The 18,382-nt window shown below is 39.2% G+C and overlaps 1 protein-coding gene across 3 annotated transcripts in view; it reads right to left on the bottom strand.

The window, feature by feature from the left end:
* Window positions 1-1,249: 1,249 nt before the first annotated feature.
* Window positions 1,250-18,382, bottom strand: part of DOP1B (DOP1 leucine zipper like protein B) — a 94,747-nt gene continuing 77,614 nt past the window's right edge. For all 3 annotated transcript variants that reach the window (XM_030578138.1, XM_030578129.1, XM_030578146.1), the window contains 9 exons: window positions 16,648-16,757; window positions 15,532-15,678; window positions 15,032-15,093; window positions 13,406-13,534; window positions 12,729-12,865; window positions 12,308-12,363; window positions 11,748-11,912; window positions 9,926-10,055; window positions 1,250-6,128 (listed from right to left, as the gene is read on the bottom strand). In XM_030578138.1, the coding sequence (XP_030433998.1) occupies window positions 5,871-6,128; window positions 9,926-10,055; window positions 11,748-11,912; window positions 12,308-12,363; window positions 12,729-12,865; window positions 13,406-13,534; window positions 15,032-15,093; window positions 15,532-15,678; window positions 16,648-16,757 (1,194 nt within the window). In that variant the 3' untranslated portion in view covers window positions 1,250-5,870. The remainder of the gene's footprint in view (window positions 6,129-9,925; window positions 10,056-11,747; window positions 11,913-12,307; window positions 12,364-12,728; window positions 12,866-13,405; window positions 13,535-15,031; window positions 15,094-15,531; window positions 15,679-16,647; window positions 16,758-18,382) is intronic.

Genomic DNA, 18,382 nt, shown 5'->3' on the forward strand with positions numbered 1-18,382 from the left:
TCTGATTATAGTGACCTACAGCGGGGACACCATGCAGAGTGCATGATGAGTGAGTAAACATGGGGTGATCTTCGTTTGGTACCACCACTCAGCCCCTTCTAAAATATTAATCAGGTAAAAATCAGTAACCACACACCCACTGGGCACGCTTTTAAGACATGTGACTTCTTTGAGGGGGAAAAAAAAGAGTATAAGAATGAAGCAAAGTAAATTACTGTGATTGGGATTCCTTAATTGATGCTTGAAGAAGCAACGTTGCTAGACAAAGTGGCCAAAACTCTGCTCCATGGGCTCAAGTAAGACTGTGAACCAGAGGGGTTTTAAGGCAACCAAGGCCTTGCCTCGAGGGAATCTGAGCCAGACCAGAGGGCTGAGAAGAACAGACCAAGAGGGAAGAAGTTGTCTATAAAATTGGTAATCACCTTCTCTGTTTGCCAAGCAGGAACTGCGTGAGGCTAGCACAGGGCCTGTTTGTGAAAGAGACCCGTAAGAGGAATGTATAGCTCTTAATGTTTAACATAGGAGTTATGTGCTTAATATAACCCTTTACCACTTGTGTAATTCCTTCTTGAACTGCTGTGTATTGAAGATAATTACTATGGACCTTTTTCACTGGTATGACAGTAATCTGCTCCACCGGGAGCCAGTAAGATCCATTTCAGGGGGAGTAGTGCCCTGTTGTCAACACTAACATGCTGATATTATCCACTTATAAAACATTCTTCATTAGTGTCAATCAATTCTCTCAAACATCTTACTACAGTTACCGTCTTATTCATCATTTCCAACTGGGTATGCAGTAGTATTTCTTAAAATGTGTATAGCACCTAGCGCTCAGCAGAATTTTTCAAATATTATGCAGCACAACTGAAGCCTAGCAACTTCTAGGGTGGATGACTGAAATTAACTGTTTCATAGAACTGCAGAGGTGTGCTAGGAAGGCAGAGAAAGAAAGGATACAAGTTTTAGTACAGTGACTTTCAGTTCTGAGCAGTAGCAGAATCATTTGTACTTAGTTTTAAAATCCAAAGCTACAATAGACAATGTGGGCATAGAGCGTTTGGTGCTTACATCATACAGCAGTTGCTTAAAATAAACAGGGAGGAAGACAGTCTATAAAAAAAAATAGGATATAGAGCTGTGTATCAGAGCTTGCTAAGTTGAAATGAAATTCTGAAAAGACTTTTGAGAGTCAAAGAAAATGATCTCTGCGGACAGTCTGTCAGAAATGAGTAGTAAAACAAGGTTCCATTTGAAGAGGTATTTCAAAATAACATTTATTATTGTGAAAAGAATTACATTGAAAAGATAACATTGAATACACTTAAGACCTTTATTTCATGTACCATGTTTCAACTTCTGCTGTTCTTTGGCAGTAATCTGTCGTAAATACTATCTCCTTTTTCTTCTGGAAAACTGATCTTTAAGCCTATGTGATTTTTGAAGTTGCAGTTTCTATAAAAACAAGTGAACTAGTGTTTCAGCTTTACCTCATTCTTTTACAAAGAAATCCTCATGACCAGACACACACTAAGCAAAAGTATTCTTTTTGCTATTCCTAACATCAGGCTCTCTTAGCGCTTGTCTACACATAAGTTATACTGCATTATCTATACCAATATGGCTAACATGGTATAATCTTCTTAGTATGGCTGCATTAATCAGTATAATCTACACAGCATCAGAACACCACAGCATGGCAATACACACTAGGGGATGTGATTTCTAAAGTGTACCAACGTTTTGTGTACTGACTTGTATAGACCCTGTTGGCGTGCACTAAAAGTTCTCTAAGTGCACGTTAACATAGTACAACAGCGCATTAGGGAACTTAGTGTGCACCAGCAGAGTCTACACAGTCCAGTTAGCATGCAACAGATTAGTGCACTCAAGTCACACACCTAGTGTATATTGCTGCACCACGTAGGCAAGCCCTTAGAGTCCTTTAAACTGATACAACTATTCCTATACAGAAAGAGGAATAAGTTATGCTGGTATAAAAGTGTTTATACTAATATCTGCATCCACACTAATGTGATTGTACTGGTATAACTATTTTAGTAAAAAAAACCCACCACCCATAACCAAAATAGCACATTAGTAGACCAGTGAGACAGTCTGTATCCCTATGTTCATCCCTTTTTAAAAACTGCGCTTTTGTACAGTGTCTTGGAAGGCATCATTTGAAAACTCAATGTGCTGATCATTATTATTCTGGTAAAATGTGTGGCAGCATTGTATGTAAAGTTATAAGATTCCTCTGTATAACAGTACTGAGACATATTCCATGTTTAGAAAAGCAGGCACCAACAGCTTCCTCAGAGACAAAAGGCAAACTGTCTCTGCTTCAGCCAGGTGTCGGTGAAGTCAAATGGACTATCACCTGGTTAAGCAGCCATTCTTTGGAAGGAAAAAGGGTGCGAGTAAAAAATTTACATCTTGGCAACAAAACAGCTGGAGGTTTCCATCTCCACAGACTTGCTACCTCCAGAACCCTAGCTGGAGATGATTTTCAAAGAAAGAGAGAGGGAAACAGAGGCCCCAAATATCTCTCCCTTCCTGTCTACTCACAGAATCAACAGCACCTGAAAGACAAGGATATTAACACTGAACTGGGGGGAAGATCCTGGCTGAAAGGATTTCATTCATATGACTGCTAAAGCATGTGGTGAGAGAAACCTTTGCTGGTATTTACTTAGCTTGCTAAGTTAGGTATTAGTTTGCATTTATTTCTTTGTAACCAATTTTGACTTTTATGCCTCATCTCTTAAAATATCTTTCTGTAGTTAAACTTGTTTTGTTTTATCTAAACCAGGGTGTTTGAATTGAAGTGTTTGGGGAAACTCCATTTGTTATAACAAGATTTGCACATATTTTCTATTAATGAAATGGACTTTATATGAGCTTGTATCGTCCAGGAGAGTGCTGGGCAGTACAAGGTGCACATTTCTGAGGGAAAGTCTGAGACTGGAAGTTTGCTGGTGTTGTCCGCAGCATAATTCATGGGTGGCTGACTATAGCACTCGTACAGTATAGCTGGGAGTGATTTACATGTTGGAGGCTGTGTGGGCAGACCAGGAGTGGTGGCTTTCACAGCAAAGCAGTGTAAAAGATACCCTGGGTTGAAGGGGACATAGTAGTTCATCAGTCCAGGTTGTACCCTGGGTAAATGTCACAACCAGGCCTTAGACACTTAAAATAGAAACATGTTTTTCTTAAGTCAGCTGACTCTGTAGTGCTATTAATCGTTCTACAACTATGGGTCAGTGGCCCCCAGACACTTCTCTAGAGGACCTTAAGGAACATGACAACAAGCAGAATGCCATAGGTCAGTTGCGGGGATTTAGAGCTAAGTGTTATGCAAGGGGACCTTGTCTTTACAAAGTGGTCTGCAAAAATCAAGTACAAGAGAACCTGTGGTGTAGTGGCTAATGCTATTTGGCTGCTATGTGGGGAAACCTGTTTGAAAGTGACAAATCTGATACTTGTGACACCTGAAGCTTGGGAAGTCAAAGGTGATACTCCCTTTCTCATGGGATGTAGAAATGAGAGCAACAGAGAGGAAAAACACAGGGAGCCTGGTCTAGCACATAAGTAACGCTGGTCCCGTAAGTGCAAAGAAAGCTGTTTAGGCAGCTGTTTAGATCTAGAACTGAACTGAGGAGCTGGAATGAAAGATCTGGTGGTGAACCATCCCAAATAGCCCTCTTGACATAAGCACTTCATCTGGGTTAGGCAGGAGGAGAATCACTCACTGAAAACAAAGGGTGCCTCTCATCACAAAAAATTTAGTTTACAGATAAAACCATCAAAATACCCTGAGTCTAGTCTGATCGGCTGATTATGCTGAATGAAAACATTTTAGAAGTAACATATACTTAACTTTAATTAATGTTCTGCTCCAGTTTGATGGCGATTTATGATTGAGATACATCTTTTTACCCGTGATTAGGCCAACAGCTTTCACAGATCTAATTTGTCTAAGTTACATTCAGAACCTCTGATAATACATAATGAGTAAACAATACTACACTTAATTGTACCAACGTTTACAAATTATTAAAAGTTCAACATAGGACTATGAGTAACTATTTCTTAGTCAATGGTATAGCACAACAGTAAAGGATGTTGTGTATGTTTCACCATTTATTTTGTATCAAAAACAGATGAAAAACCTAAGTTTATCTGGAGGCCAACAAGAATTGCAGAGTAGTCTCCTGTTTTTCTTTATAAATCTGTCTGCACTGTCTAATACCTTTACTATTTACTGAGACTTTTTTAAATAGAAAAGCGCAATAGTAGGTTTGAAATTAAAAGTCTTAGCATGTCTAGCTTGGCACTGAGGTTTCCAATTAACACTAGTAGCAGTGGCCAACTGCTCAACAATATTGCACAAAAACATGTCTTTAGAGATGAAGGTACTAAAACAAAACAAGTAAAGCTCTTCTTCCTGACAAACATGAAAAATGCCCCAAAATAATTCAACCTACATAATTTATCTTATCTGTTGATCTTAATCATTTTATACTTCATTGGATTAACAGGCAGTTTGAAAATTCAGGAATGTTTGCTTTCTCAATTAAAAAGCAAAACAAAAAAAACCCTCTTGTAATCCTCCTTCTGCAGATAACTGCCAGGATGCTCACCATGAGGCCATGATCAAACACATGGCATCTTATGCAGTTCAGACATTTAGCCTTACTGTATGGAGAGAGAATAAGCCAGTCAATCCCTTTCCTCTAAATCTGTCAGAACTGCTTTGCCACCAGAATTCAGAGGCTGCTCCTGAACCTTTCAGTCACAGCCCCACGAACTGTCTCCTCCTATCTTTTGTGCCACATAAAGCAGCAAAGACATTTACCTGTTTAAAGAGTCTTTAAAAACTGTAAAAGGTTTTGCTTTTGATCACCTATGAAAGTGAAGTCTCTATGAAGGACAGAACACACATGCATTTCAAGATCTGTATGTTTCTTATATACAATAGTTTACATTTTTACAGGACTACCTTACTTAAATTGCCATTCAAAAGCTATAAGGTGATTTTAGTCTCTGAAAGAACAATTTCTGAACCAAGTTTTTATTTTAGAAAAGTGACCAGTTTTGAATTTTGGGAATTTAATTCAGCGATTTATAAACAACAATAAATGTTACTGAATAGGTATGTCTTCTAAATTAAATAATCACTGATCTTGCAGAATATATTACTATAATACAGATTTGAGATTACAAATGCAGTACATCTGAACATTACTTATATCATCTTAAAGCTGATAAAATACACCTGTTGGTAATTTAATTTACTTCTGTTGAAGTTCAGTAGCTAAATATGTTTGGGCAATTGTTAAAGAAAGAGCGCTATAAGTGGAATTTAAACAGCCTCTGGAAAGTATCTATATATGCAAGATGACTACACGGACATGTAATTTTTGAAAAAAAAGTTACATTAGTTTCTTTTTACTTTTAGAAGAAAGGTTCTCCAAGTCAGATTAAAATATTAGTTTGCTAATTAAATAGTAAATTTGTTGCCTTCCTTAATTAGTCAAGATATTTCTACTATAATTACAAAAAGTTTTCTTGAATCCCGTTCGTGTTTCCATTGTGAAGACTATAATTTATCACTGGTACTAAATGTTACCTTTCTCTTCCACAGAAGCTGAGCAAAAATCCTCACAGCTCAACACAAAGCAAGAAACAAGATTCCGGGAGGTGTACTTTATACCAGTACAAAAAAAAGATGAACTGACGTTTCAAAACTCTGAGTTTATGGCAGAAAAAAACAAACAAAAAACCCAGTAACAAATCTCTGACAATGAGATTGTAGCTTTGTTTCACTATTTATACCAACATAAATGAATTGTCCTGCAATTGCCTTAACTTTCCAGATTTTCCAAAAAGTCACATTCAACACTTTCTTCTAGTTGTTTCAAGATCCTTGTGCTTTTGCCAAGAGAATATTCCACTGACAGAGATGCTGAACTCTGTGCATTCTGGGACCTGTTACCTTGCACTTTGAACGCACAGCTCAGGGTCCTGAAGAAGGGCATTAACTGTGTGATGCTGGATATAGAACGAAGGTTCAAAAGAGGATATTCACATTTCTCTGAAGTTCTCTCATTAGCATTTGTTTCCTGCAAACAAGCATACAAACCAGAAGATTCACTGAGTATTATGCAGAAAGCTAGTCTATTCTTCTATGACATTACTTGGTTGAAATCTGCACTAGATACTATTTGATGTCAATGTGAGATCTGCAGCCTGCTATACCAGGCATTTCTTGCAACACAAGATGATTTGTATAGCTGTTACCTTCAACTGAAGTTTTACTTTAAAAAGTGCGTTTCTAACAATGGTATTATGTAGTTCTATATTCTCTCCCCCTGCAACAAGTAATCCCTGTTGGTCACCTGCTTAGGCACTGTCAGTGAGTGCTATTCTGCAGACATATTAGCAATAGGTCTTAAAAAAAAAAAAAAGGACCTAAAGGACTGGGTAGTAGCTTTACACCAGGGGTTGGCAACCTTTCAGAAGTGCTGTGCCGAGTCTTCATTTATTCACTCTAATTTAAGGTTTCGCGTGCCGGTACTACATTTGAACTTTTTCAGAAGGTCTCCTTCTATAAGTCTATATTACATAACTAAACTATTGTATGTAAAGTAAACAAGGTTTTCAAAATGCTTAAGAGGCATCATTTAAAATTAAATTAAAAAGTGCTGATCTTACACTGCCAGCCTGGGGTTCTGTTCACCTAGGCCGGCAGCGGGCTGAGCAGGGCCTGTGGCCAGGACCCCAGACCTGGGTGGGGGTGGTTCAGGGGTCAGGGCAGAGGGCTGAGGTGTTGGGCAGAAGGCTGTGTGTGTGTGTGTGTGTGTGTGTGGGGTCAAGGGTCATGGCAGAAGGCTGAGTGTGTGGTGGGGTGCAGGGCAGAAGGCTGAATGGATGGGGGGGTGTAGGGTAGAGGGATGGGTATGTGAGGGGGTTCAAGGGTCAGGGCAGAGGACTAGGGGGCTGCAGGGCATAAAGCTGAGTGTGTGTGGGGGTCAGGGCTGGGGGTGTAGGGGGTGCAGGGCAGAAGGCTGGGTGGGGGGGTTCAAAGGTCAGGGCAGAGGGCTAGGGGGTTTGGGAGCTGCAGGGCAGAATGCTGAGTGTGGGGGGGTCATGGCAGAGGGCTGGGGGTGTGCAGGGCAGAAGGCTGAGTGTGTGTAGGGTGTAGGAGAGAGGGCTGAGTGTGTGTGGGGGGTCAGGGCAGAGAGCTGGAGGGTGGGGGGGGATACAGGGCACAAGGCTGAGTGTGCAGGAGGGTCAGGGCAAAGGGAGACAGTGCTCGGCTTGTGTGGGTGTTCCTAGCCCCCTGCCCTGAGCAGCTCATGGCAGGGGGCTGGAAGGGATGTGCCCTGTTCCACCCCCTTCCCCAAGGCTCCGTCCCTACCTCTCTCTGCCTCCTCTATGGAGCTGCCTGCACACTGATCCTCTTCCCCCTCCCCCTTGCTAGGGCCATCAACTGATTAGCGCAGGAAAGCACCACGCTGGGGGAAGAAGCGGGGGAGGGGGAAGCTTGGCTGCTGCAGAACCAAGCTTCTGCCTCCTGCCCCTGCAGGGGAGATAGGTGGGCAGGGGCACTGAGTTGGGCTGGGAGCTGGAACTGTGGCAGGTGGCTGCGTGCCGCTCAAAAAAAATCGGCTCACGTGCCATGTTTGGCATGCATGCCGCAGGTTGCTGACCCCTGCTTTACACCTTTACTTCTGGGAAGGTGTTGCATACATACTGGAAGGCAGGCATGGAGTAGTATGGGAGAATGTGACAAGTGGGTAATGGAGGTTAGCATAAATTAACAGTGTGTGTGAGATCCCCAGCCACAATAAGGTTCTGTGTATGCAATATATGTAATAAGATTCTGTAGTCCAATTCTACCATTTATTCCTCACAACTCTGCTGTCTTCAAGGGAGTTCCACAGGTATAAATTAGGGCAGAATCTGATTTAGCACTTCAAAACTTTGATACCAACTCCTTTGATGCACATGTGGAAAGAAAATCTAGCTCATTCACTGAGCTACACTAGCTCTGCTGTAGTAGCAGACTTAGTAAAAATGTTGGGACACTAAGGCAAGCACTTATTCCTCTGCCTAAACACAGGCAGCAGATCTAAAGTTAGAAGATGCACTTCTAAAAAGTGACTTTTCTGACGAGAGCCACACATTAACTTTTCTCTTGTGAGCAACAGAGTTCTTTGAGAGCACACATGCAATTTTACAATCAGACTTCCTAGCCACAGTCTGCTTTGTCTTCCTTTATAACCCTCCCTATTTTGCAAGACTATGTTGAAGTATCTAACGTGATACATTAGTTTAAAATACATGTATGACACCTGTGTATTCGAGGCTACATTCTAATCTCATTTAAGATGGTTATTTTTTAATATATTATATATTTTAAAGATTTCCTGTATTAAAAGAATTCCCTTTTTTCTTGTTATCAATTCACAGTGCAAGATATACATGGAGATCCTGTCCTCCAATATGCAACCAGAAGACCTAAATAGCTGCAGTATCTATTATGTCCAGTAGTTTAGCAAGTTGGTACTTTCTCCTGGAATTCATTCCATACTCCAGAATTTCAGCTTCTATGAAAATATTAGCCCTTATGCTTGCAAAGCTAGATTAGCTTGCAAATGAGAACTGAATGCAAAGTGATGGCAGTGTATGTCTCCAGAATCCCACAATCAGAAACAATAGCCCTGAGAATCATGAACACCCCCATTCATCTTGATGGAATTTTTGATGCTGAAGCCTAAAAATTTAAAATACCAATATTCTTAACTACTACATTTTTGATCAAAGCATGTAAGATCATAATATTGCTAGTAAATGTTAATCTTTTATTATTCCTTTGAATATTAAACTCATGATTCTTTGGCCAAACATCCCAGAAACATTTCTGTGTTTGCCAAACAGCTGTCTAAACTCTAATGCTAAAGAGTGCTTTGTTTTAGACTAATGAATGTCTAATCGATAGTAGCACTGTATTTAATTATCCACTCTGCTTTTTATCCTGATCTTGCTAACCTAGTATAGATGCCCAGGAAGAACTTCTAATAATTAACAAAGGATGCTTATAAATGTGCACTGTACTTAAGTTATTAGTAATAGACAAACTGGACAAGGAACATTTGTTATAACAAATGTATTCTACAATCAGTGTAACAACAAACCACTGAATAGTGTATTGATTAAATGTCTAAATTATTAAGAGCTAATTATGGTCACAAATTGTCTCAGTAGTAATAAGTAAATTACATCTATAACTAATTTATTAGGCAAGTTCAGAATATTCAAAATAAAACATGAAAGAAAATCCTTCAAAATTTTTCTTTGATCTAAACCAATATACAAGGGATGAATTTGGGACTGAGTAAGAAGTGAAATGAGATGTCAAACTTCTCCAATCACAGACTGATATGTATGTTTTCATTTCTGTATAGTGTTGTATTGATTGATTGTCTTAAATAAAACTTCAACTGAGTTGGTTATTTGACATCAAATCTTAATAAATCTGAACATGTAACACTATGAAAACGTGTCCAATCTCCTGCAATTAGTTTCTCATTTTGGGGTCACTGAATGGAGGGAGTTTGAGAGAGTTGGGTGATTTTTTCCAGGCTGACCCTTGTCCGAAGATATTACCTGCATAATTGGTAGATGGGTCTATAGTGAATCACCTGAAATAAATGGCTATCTGGACTCTTCCATGCAAATGTAATATAATAGGAATATTGTCAAGATAGATCAATTTTAAAGCCAAAGAGCCTTTTAACATGGAGACTGAAAACTACCGCCCCGCTGACTTTTCTAAATGAATAAAAATGGTTCTTTAAAGTTATCAGATTTAATATTAACAGAAAATATGTATCTAATGAAGTGTTTTCTTTACCCCATATTTCAGCTTTAACGAGTCCATGATTCTAATGATATGTGGTTTACATTCCTGGTGATTTTCCATTAGATGAGAGGTCATGGTACAAGTCTCTGTGTCCACTTCTGGAACAAAGGCCCATCTGTACCTGAAACAAATGTATTGTACAGGTCAGAAATCATTCATGAGAGTCCCTTTCCTAGAAATAAATAAAAAATGCTGACAATTACAACACTAAGTTTTCTTATTCTACTACCGTTTTAATAGCTGTACTGACCATCCTCCCCCATGCTCTGTTACAAGAGCTGTATTTTGTGGTCAGTCTTGTTTAAATATTGAAAGGATGGAAGATGTCCCATATAGATATAAGTGAAAATGAAACAGACCCTTCCTCTCTCCCAACAATTCTCTCAGTGTTGGAAACAGCAAAATCTTCTCAAAGTCTGATATCTAAATATTTGTCAGATGTGAAGCAGGTAATCCCCCTATGTGACGTTGTCTGATTAAAATATAATTATACAAACCACTGTTATATAATTGCAATGAATCTTGTACAAAGTGTAACAAATGGCCAGAAAGGGTTAAGCGGCTTGCAGGCTAACCAACCAACCCAGAGTCAACCTGTAGAGACAGGTTAGAAATGGTAATTAAGGCCATTCAATGCTAGATAGGTTTGCATTTCAGAGTTCTAGCTTATGTTGTTAGAAGTGATACTAACTTACTTATAGATGCTAGCCATGTAAACAGACAGTTCCTGTCTCTCATTATAGCTATTGATTCAGATATCAAAAGGGAATATTAACATTTAGATGAATCTTGGGTGAAATAATGTCATTGTCTATATGTCTCTCTGAAGTTTGTGATAGACTGCTTAATAATAAATTGTCTTATATTAATCTATGTAGATAATTACCGGCAATGCTTAGGAAATAGACATATTTCAAAGTTGCCCTGATTGCCCATTGTTTACCCAGGACTGTATGGTCAAGTGGATGCTAGAACACTGTATAAAAGACCCTTGGGTCCTGATCTTGTCTCTCAGATCTGCTTGAGGTTTCATGCAGGGGAAGCCAAGCCAAGCCGTAAGGATTGAGATCCCAGTCCTAAAATGGAACACTCAGAATAGGATATTGGACATTGGACTATAACCTATGAACAAAATTCTAAAAATTCATTGCAACTACAAAGCTCACCATCGCCGCTATGAATCTGAACTTAAGGAACTGAACTCATGTCTGTATGAATATTGATCTTTTAACTATACTTTCTCTCTTCTTTTTAAATAAATTTTAGTTTAGTTAACAACAACTGGCTGTAAGCATATGTTTGGGTAAGATCTGGAATATTCATTAACCTGGGAGGTAATGTGTCCAATCCTTTGGGATTGGAAGAACTTTTTTATATGATGAATAAGATTTTCATTAATCTTCATTATACCTGACTTGGGTACTTGGATGGAGGCCTGCAGCTGGGTTACTCTAAGGGAACTGTTGGCTTCTGGGCAACCAGTGAGGTAATAAAGAAGCTGTTTTGTGCTGGCTTGGTAAATCTAAGTATTGGAATATCCACCAGCTCTAGGGATTGCCTGCCCCATTCTTTGCACTTCACCCTAATTGAGTCACCGCAGCTGGCTTCCCTGGGAATCTGGTCACACCATACCTATGTAAAAACTTGTGGATGAGGAAAAGATTGATGAGACACCAATTTTATTAACTATGGAGGAGAAAATAAGAGTCAGAATACATTTTACATATTTTTAAATGGTGCACAAATAGTATGTTACCTACAGTACTATATGCCATATAGCTATTAATTAAAAAAAAGTAACTAGAGGACTCACATTTGAAATAACTGTATCCTGTCAGGTGGAAAAGAAAGCGCTGTGTCCAGGAACTTACAAGCTGATAAATACAAGGACAGCTCGTTCTGTTGTATGTCTGAAAGTAAGGGGCCACTGCCATCAGCTGAAGCTGAAGTTTTCTGTCTGCTTACTTTGCTGTTGCTCCTGCGTGATTAACCAGGAAGGAAACCACTATTAAAAAAATCCCACTAAATATTTCCCATCTGATAAAGGATTACAGTCACCTATAAGGGTTCATTTGTACCATACATTTTATCTTCAGACATTTATAAAAAAAACCTACATGGTAAAATAGTCAAAAACTATAGTCATCACCCATTTTTTCCTGTAAGTAGCCCATTTCTAAAAACACAAATGCCACATCAACTGCCTAATGAAAACATTTACTGTATGGCAATGCCAGACTTTGACATGCAACCTTGCTTGTAAGCTGCAAATGCTATTGTGATTTTCAGAAATTCCAGCCAGAAAGCAGCCACAATTCCTTGGACGTATTTTGTTAATTTGTTTCTGTTTTATGTGAGATAAACAATTCTTACTTTGATGGTTCATCCTCCTCAGCTAAGTCTTCTTCCAGCTGTATAAATGTTTGAATCTTAAAAAAAAAAGGAAAGCCATATTTTTCTTTTCGAAAGTTGTAAACTGTTGAAGTGTATACACAACTCAATCATGGAAAAGACTGCTTCATATGAGATTAGGAAGCGCAGGACAAGTTTTATTTTAACTTTGTCACTTATAAACACCGTCAACCTATCAAAAGAGAGTTAGTTCTTTGAACAACAAAATCTATAAATGGAAATTAAAATATATTTTCAAACCACAACAGTCCCTCCAATTGGAAACTAAGATGTAAAATCATAAACCAGTTGCAGAGATGGAGTGAGTGTGTGTGTTTGGAAGGAAGAGAAAGGCGGGTATGGAAAGCAAATGTAATAATGAATATGAGGCATTATTGCTCACCAATTCAGTCACCATGATTGGCCACAGTGAGGTTAGATGCTGAGGAGAAATTCTTAGCAACAGAACTCTGAAAAAGAGAAACATCTGGGCAGCAACGATAGAAGTCTGTCCCACACGGAGGTTCTCTGTCAGTCGCTCTGAAACACATTTCCAAAAAAGTTATAATTTTCCATGTACATAAAGCTAGTTTTGGTAAATTACAAATGCAGGAAAAAAATTTAGTTTGCTTTGATTATGTCATTTGATTTGGCCGTTCTTTTCACTCCATCAAAAGAAATTGTCAATTTTTCCAAAAATTCTCTCAAAACATGACAATAATTTGGAGCTAGATTAACTTTTATTTGAGCTTTTTCTTGTCAAAAACTAATTGTATTAGACATCAGAGATTTTAAATGTTTTTTTTCCTCCTGAACCTAGCAAAAATTCAGAGGTGGTAGGGAAATAGGTAATACAACAAAAATATATAAACTATAAGACAACTGTATCTATGTACAGGGCCAGCGCAATGCATTAGGTGACCTAGGTGGTCACCTAGGGCACTAACATTTGGGGGGTGGCGGCCGCCCCGGTCGTTGGTGGTATTTTGAGGGCGGGACCTTCCACCACCTAGGGCGCCAAAAAAGCTGGCAGCACTCCTGTCTATGTAAACAAGGCACATTTTAAAATTATACTCTTACCTTGTATTAATGGAAGATAAAGGTGATACTGATCGATTTCTCCACTAAAGACAGCAAAAGCCTGACGCTTTAACAACATTGCTTTTTGCTCAAAACTTGGAAACATTTTTAAAGAACTGCTTTGCATATCAAAAAAAAAAAAAAAAAAAAAAAAAAAGACCATAATGAATATGTACACAATTTAAGGTACATCTTTACCTCAAAACACAAAGTTATTTCTAGGGCTATCAAGCAATTTAAAAAATGAATCATGATTAATTGTGAGATCAAACAAATTGTGATTAATCACAGTTTTAATCGCACTGTTAAACAATATTAGAATACAATTTATTGAAATATTTTAGGGGTTTTCTATGTTTTCAAACATAGGGTTAAGGCTAGGGGCTCTGGGCGTCAGCCCCCCTGAGGGTGTGAGGTTTCAGCCCCTCTCAGGGTACAGGGCGGGGCTGCAGAGCTTCAGCCACTCTTGGGGCTCCAACACCCCTCCTCCCCCGTCGGCTGCCTGGGAAGCTGCGGACTGAGGCTGCTTCAGCCTCCTCCCCTCCTGGCCACTAATGCTTCCTGCCCTGCCCACAGGTATGCGATTAACACATTAAAGATACATTAATTTTGCTGTCAATTAATTGCAGCGGGCAGGGGACAATTGGCACAGTCTAGGTCTGCATGTATGGATGGGGAATTCCAGTTTTAAGAGAAGCACTTCAGCTCCTAGGAGGTTGCCCGGCAATTCCAACTCCCACTTCCATCCCTGTGTGCCCATCTCTCATCTCCTCTATGTTTATGTGTTCTGGATTTCTCAGAATGAGCTGTGACACTGACATACCAGCCACAGATTTAAAAACAATGGGTCCAAAATAAAAAGTGTTTTTTTTAAAAAGAGCTTTATATCTTACTTTTTTTAAAAATACATTTTAAAATGGCTTAAGGGGTATATGGAGGACAGAGACCAAAGGATCCACCCCTCAATTCTCAGGTGTGTTTTAGGGGGTCTTCTCTTGTCCTCCCTCAGGCCTTGAGAGTGGGAGACTGCCTTTTGAGGGGAGCCTCCATCTTCCCATACTTTGGTCAAGCCTGGAGAATGAGGTTTTAGACTGTGAGGGGTCAAAAGAATGCCAAAGCCTACTAACATACGGCTTTTATGATGATGCTCCCCTCTGCATGGAGCACTTTGCTATCCTACAGACAGACTCATACAAACATATAACAGGAATTTCTAATCTGAGCTATATGCATGAGATGCTACAGTAGGGGTTTAAACTCCTCAGCAAGATAAGCATCAGTAAGTGAAATGTAAAAGTGGCAATAATTCTGATGAAGTCTGTTTGCAGAAATCCAAGTTTATTACAAATTTATCACCATTTCTGAAAAAAGAGAACATTTAGAATGTCTTCCTGAACACGGCTACTACTCTCTACCCTTTTGAGCATGCCAACAGAGAAGGATTTCCATAAGCAAGTTATTTAACTATAGCTAATCAAGGTTAGTAACATTATGAGCTGTGAAAATGCACTGAAGTTAACATATTACCTCCTTAATTTAATGTAAGACAAAATATATGTTTGAGAGCTCACCAGAATATGAATTCCAGATTATTGTAGTAATAAATTATCAGCAAAGAATACTTACTCATAAAATCTTTAAACATAGTTTTGTCATGTGTTAGAAAATGATCTATAATGGACCTCCAACTGAAAAAAATATACAAAGAATTAAAGATAAACACTACTTGTCAGTGTAGACATACCATCGTACAAGAAAGACCCTGGGATAACATTTCATACAAAAGTAGCACATTTTACCATTTCATTTTTGATTTGTGTTTGAAACGCCAGACATGGTTATTTTATGCTCTTTAATCCGATTATGCGAGGATCCCAAAGTTAATGTGGAGAATATGCATTTACATGATGTGAAGAGACGTTATCCTGCCTCTACACACTGCTGAAAAACCTAAACCTTTTATAAAACAATTTGCTAGGACTAGTAATTTGGCACTTATTTCAATGCTAATATATTCTGTAGGGAAATCCAAGATGAGGCCTTTATTTTCAGTAATAGTAGGCTTCCCCTTAATATCTTTGGAAATTTCCAGCAGAATTACAGATTACCACAATTTCATTTCTTACTGAATGCATGAAGTGTCCATCTGGAAGAAAGCTGGGTCCACAAATAACTCCAGAACTTCTTTTTTCCAGGCTCGTTTAGTGTAGGCATATCCACTTAGGGAGCTGAGCAACCGAGCACCAGCACGGAAGCTAGGGGCATTGTAGGCACTGCAAATAAACCTCAAATATTAATATTCAGGACAGACGCCCACCAAATGAATGCCTTCCCCCCCAGAACTCCAAGCCTAGTCCTCACAATAATAATTTACTCCAAATTCTGTTTGCTAGATATAGAAGAGGTTTTTTCCCCTAGCACTGAGGAAATGAATGTCTCTTCAACTATACCGATGAATCAGAATGAACCATTACAGGGCAAAATGCTATCTCAGCTCCTTTCAGATGGCCCTGCCACCTTCTGCAAAATTTAAGATTACTGAAGTTTCTAGTCCTTATTCTAAATTGAAGGACTGAGTTTACAGACTCAAACAATAGCATTAGGACCCCATAACTGCCCTGGTCACAACAGAGTCACTGTGACAGTTATGCAGGGCACCTACAGATTCCACTCAGAAAAAGGGTTTGCTATTATTAGCAATCAGAAAACATCCAATCATTAGGAAAATGCACATCTAAACAAAACGGAAGGTGCGTGCCATCCTGCTATTGGCTTATGGCCAACAACTCAACTACAGGAGGGATTCCTGCATGGGCAAGGACATAGATCCACCAAGACTACCCACACCAAGACTACCCACTGAGTAGCCTTGCAAAAATTGTTATGAAAGTTTACCTGATCGCCTGTGTTTTGTGACAATCATGATTAAATTGTGTTATATTTTATGCCAAAAAAGTTACCTTTATTTATTCAGAGTCCTAAACATGCTAAAAAGGGCACACACCTTATTCATATACTGCAGACACCCTTCACATATGGTAAAGATACATCCTTAATTTAAGGCAACCCACAACAAATCCCCTTTCACCCCAAACAAGTCCCCACCCATTATAGTTTCCCTTATGCCCCCATCTTGGAAATGCATGAGGAATAAAGTTGAACCTTATAACATGCCTTGAAGATCAGATTAACATCTAGCACTATTTAAAGAAAATATAAGTATGCACCGCAAGGGCTATTACCTGTGATTGCGTAGATAAGGAAATACGTAATACATCAGGCGTGAAATTAATGGCACAGCTTTCTCTTTTTCATCACTACGGTAAACCATGTCCAAGAGAGAAGCAAGAACCTTCAGAAAACCAAAATCCCACACGTGACCAAATGCACCCCTGTATTCACACCCTACACTCCATTATAATAACTTTGTACAAAATATGCCTTGTGAGGTATCATTTGAAAACTAACAACTAGATGGTCAGTAACATCGTGGTGAAATGAATGTACTAACATTATATATAAAGTTATGAATGTAAGCTGAAATCATGACTGAAGTGTGTTTACCAGACAAGTCTAGGGAGTGGGCAAATCTATTTCTCAAAGACACAGGACAAGCTGACACCTCTAGACAGGTGTAACCAAAGCTCATGGGCCAGGAAGGGGGTAGGAACAAACAGATTTGCATCTTAGCAAACAGCACAGCTCTTTCGCCCCCAGACTCTTGGTCTCTGTCCACACAACCCGAAGGAACGTTTTCTGGGAACTCCTCTCAGGAAAATGCATTTCAAAGGGTGACTGGACTACAAAAGTGAGGAGGCAAAACCACCCCAAGTTCCCTCACAATCCATCTCTTTCTTTCACCTAAGATGACAAAAGAAACAGCCTTTAGACTTTGGGGCCGGATCCTCAACTGAGAATTTGGTCAGCAATGTTATTGGGAGCATGTGGTAAGAATTTTATCTTGAACCAAGTCTAGTCTGCTAAGTTTTAACACTAGGAAGTGTTTCATCTTTATTTCTGTTTAACTATTTCTGACTTTAATGTTTTATACTTGTACTCACTTAAAAGCTCTCTTTGTAGGTAAATAAATTGTTTTAGTCTTTAATTAAAACTAATCCAGGGTTGTTCATTGTGCAAGTAACTCCATTTAGGGTAAAAGAGTATTGTATATTAATTCCCTTCAAGGGGTAATGGACCTAATATATATGCACTACCAGAAGTGGGCTCTGCAGAACACAATTTTTTGTGGAAAACCCAGGACTGGGAGTGTGGTGGGGTCACCTTGCAAGTGGTAACCAAGGCTTGTGGAAGCCAGAATGTGACTGATGTGTGGCTGACAGGCTACAGCTAGACAGATACTCCGGGTGTTGTCTGCATACTGCAAGGCTGTTTGTGAGCAGCCCAGGTGGGAGCTACAGCAGCAAAAGCATTGTGAGGCACCCAAGTTTGCGGGGAAGGAGTGACAGGCCCTCACTGGTCTGGACTCCATCCTGGAATGTCCTATCATATTAAGCTGGAATAGACACTTTTGGAGAGGGAGGAATGTTAATCTTCAGAAAAAGTCAAAAAGGAAAACGGTCTCACCTTCACTATCAAACACCAGAATAAACCCAACACCCTTAGTTTAGCTGTATCAATTGTTAACCACTATCTAGAGAAGAAGACAAGCATCTATCTTGCTAGCTCATATGCCTGACTCCCATAATAATTTACGAAGTAATGCTAAGGGACAGTTGTCTTATAGGCCCAGGACTCCCAGCATCCTTCCCAGTTCTGTTAAGGGAACTAAAAGGTAAATCTAACTTTGAGCGTATTAAATGTACATAAGGTATGCTCTAAAAGCAATGGAAATGTATCTATTTTTACAGCTACAGAAGGCACTTTTAACTGCATATGTGCTAGCAAATGCAGCAAATATGCTTCGTTTCAGTGCTTGAATAATAGGCTATGAAATTACAACCAAGACCACGAGAAAAG

Source organism: Gopherus evgoodei, chromosome 1 (genome assembly GCF_007399415.2).
Source record: "Gopherus evgoodei ecotype Sinaloan lineage chromosome 1, rGopEvg1_v1.p, whole genome shotgun sequence".
Lineage (NCBI taxonomy): Eukaryota > Metazoa > Chordata > Testudines > Testudinidae > Gopherus > Gopherus evgoodei.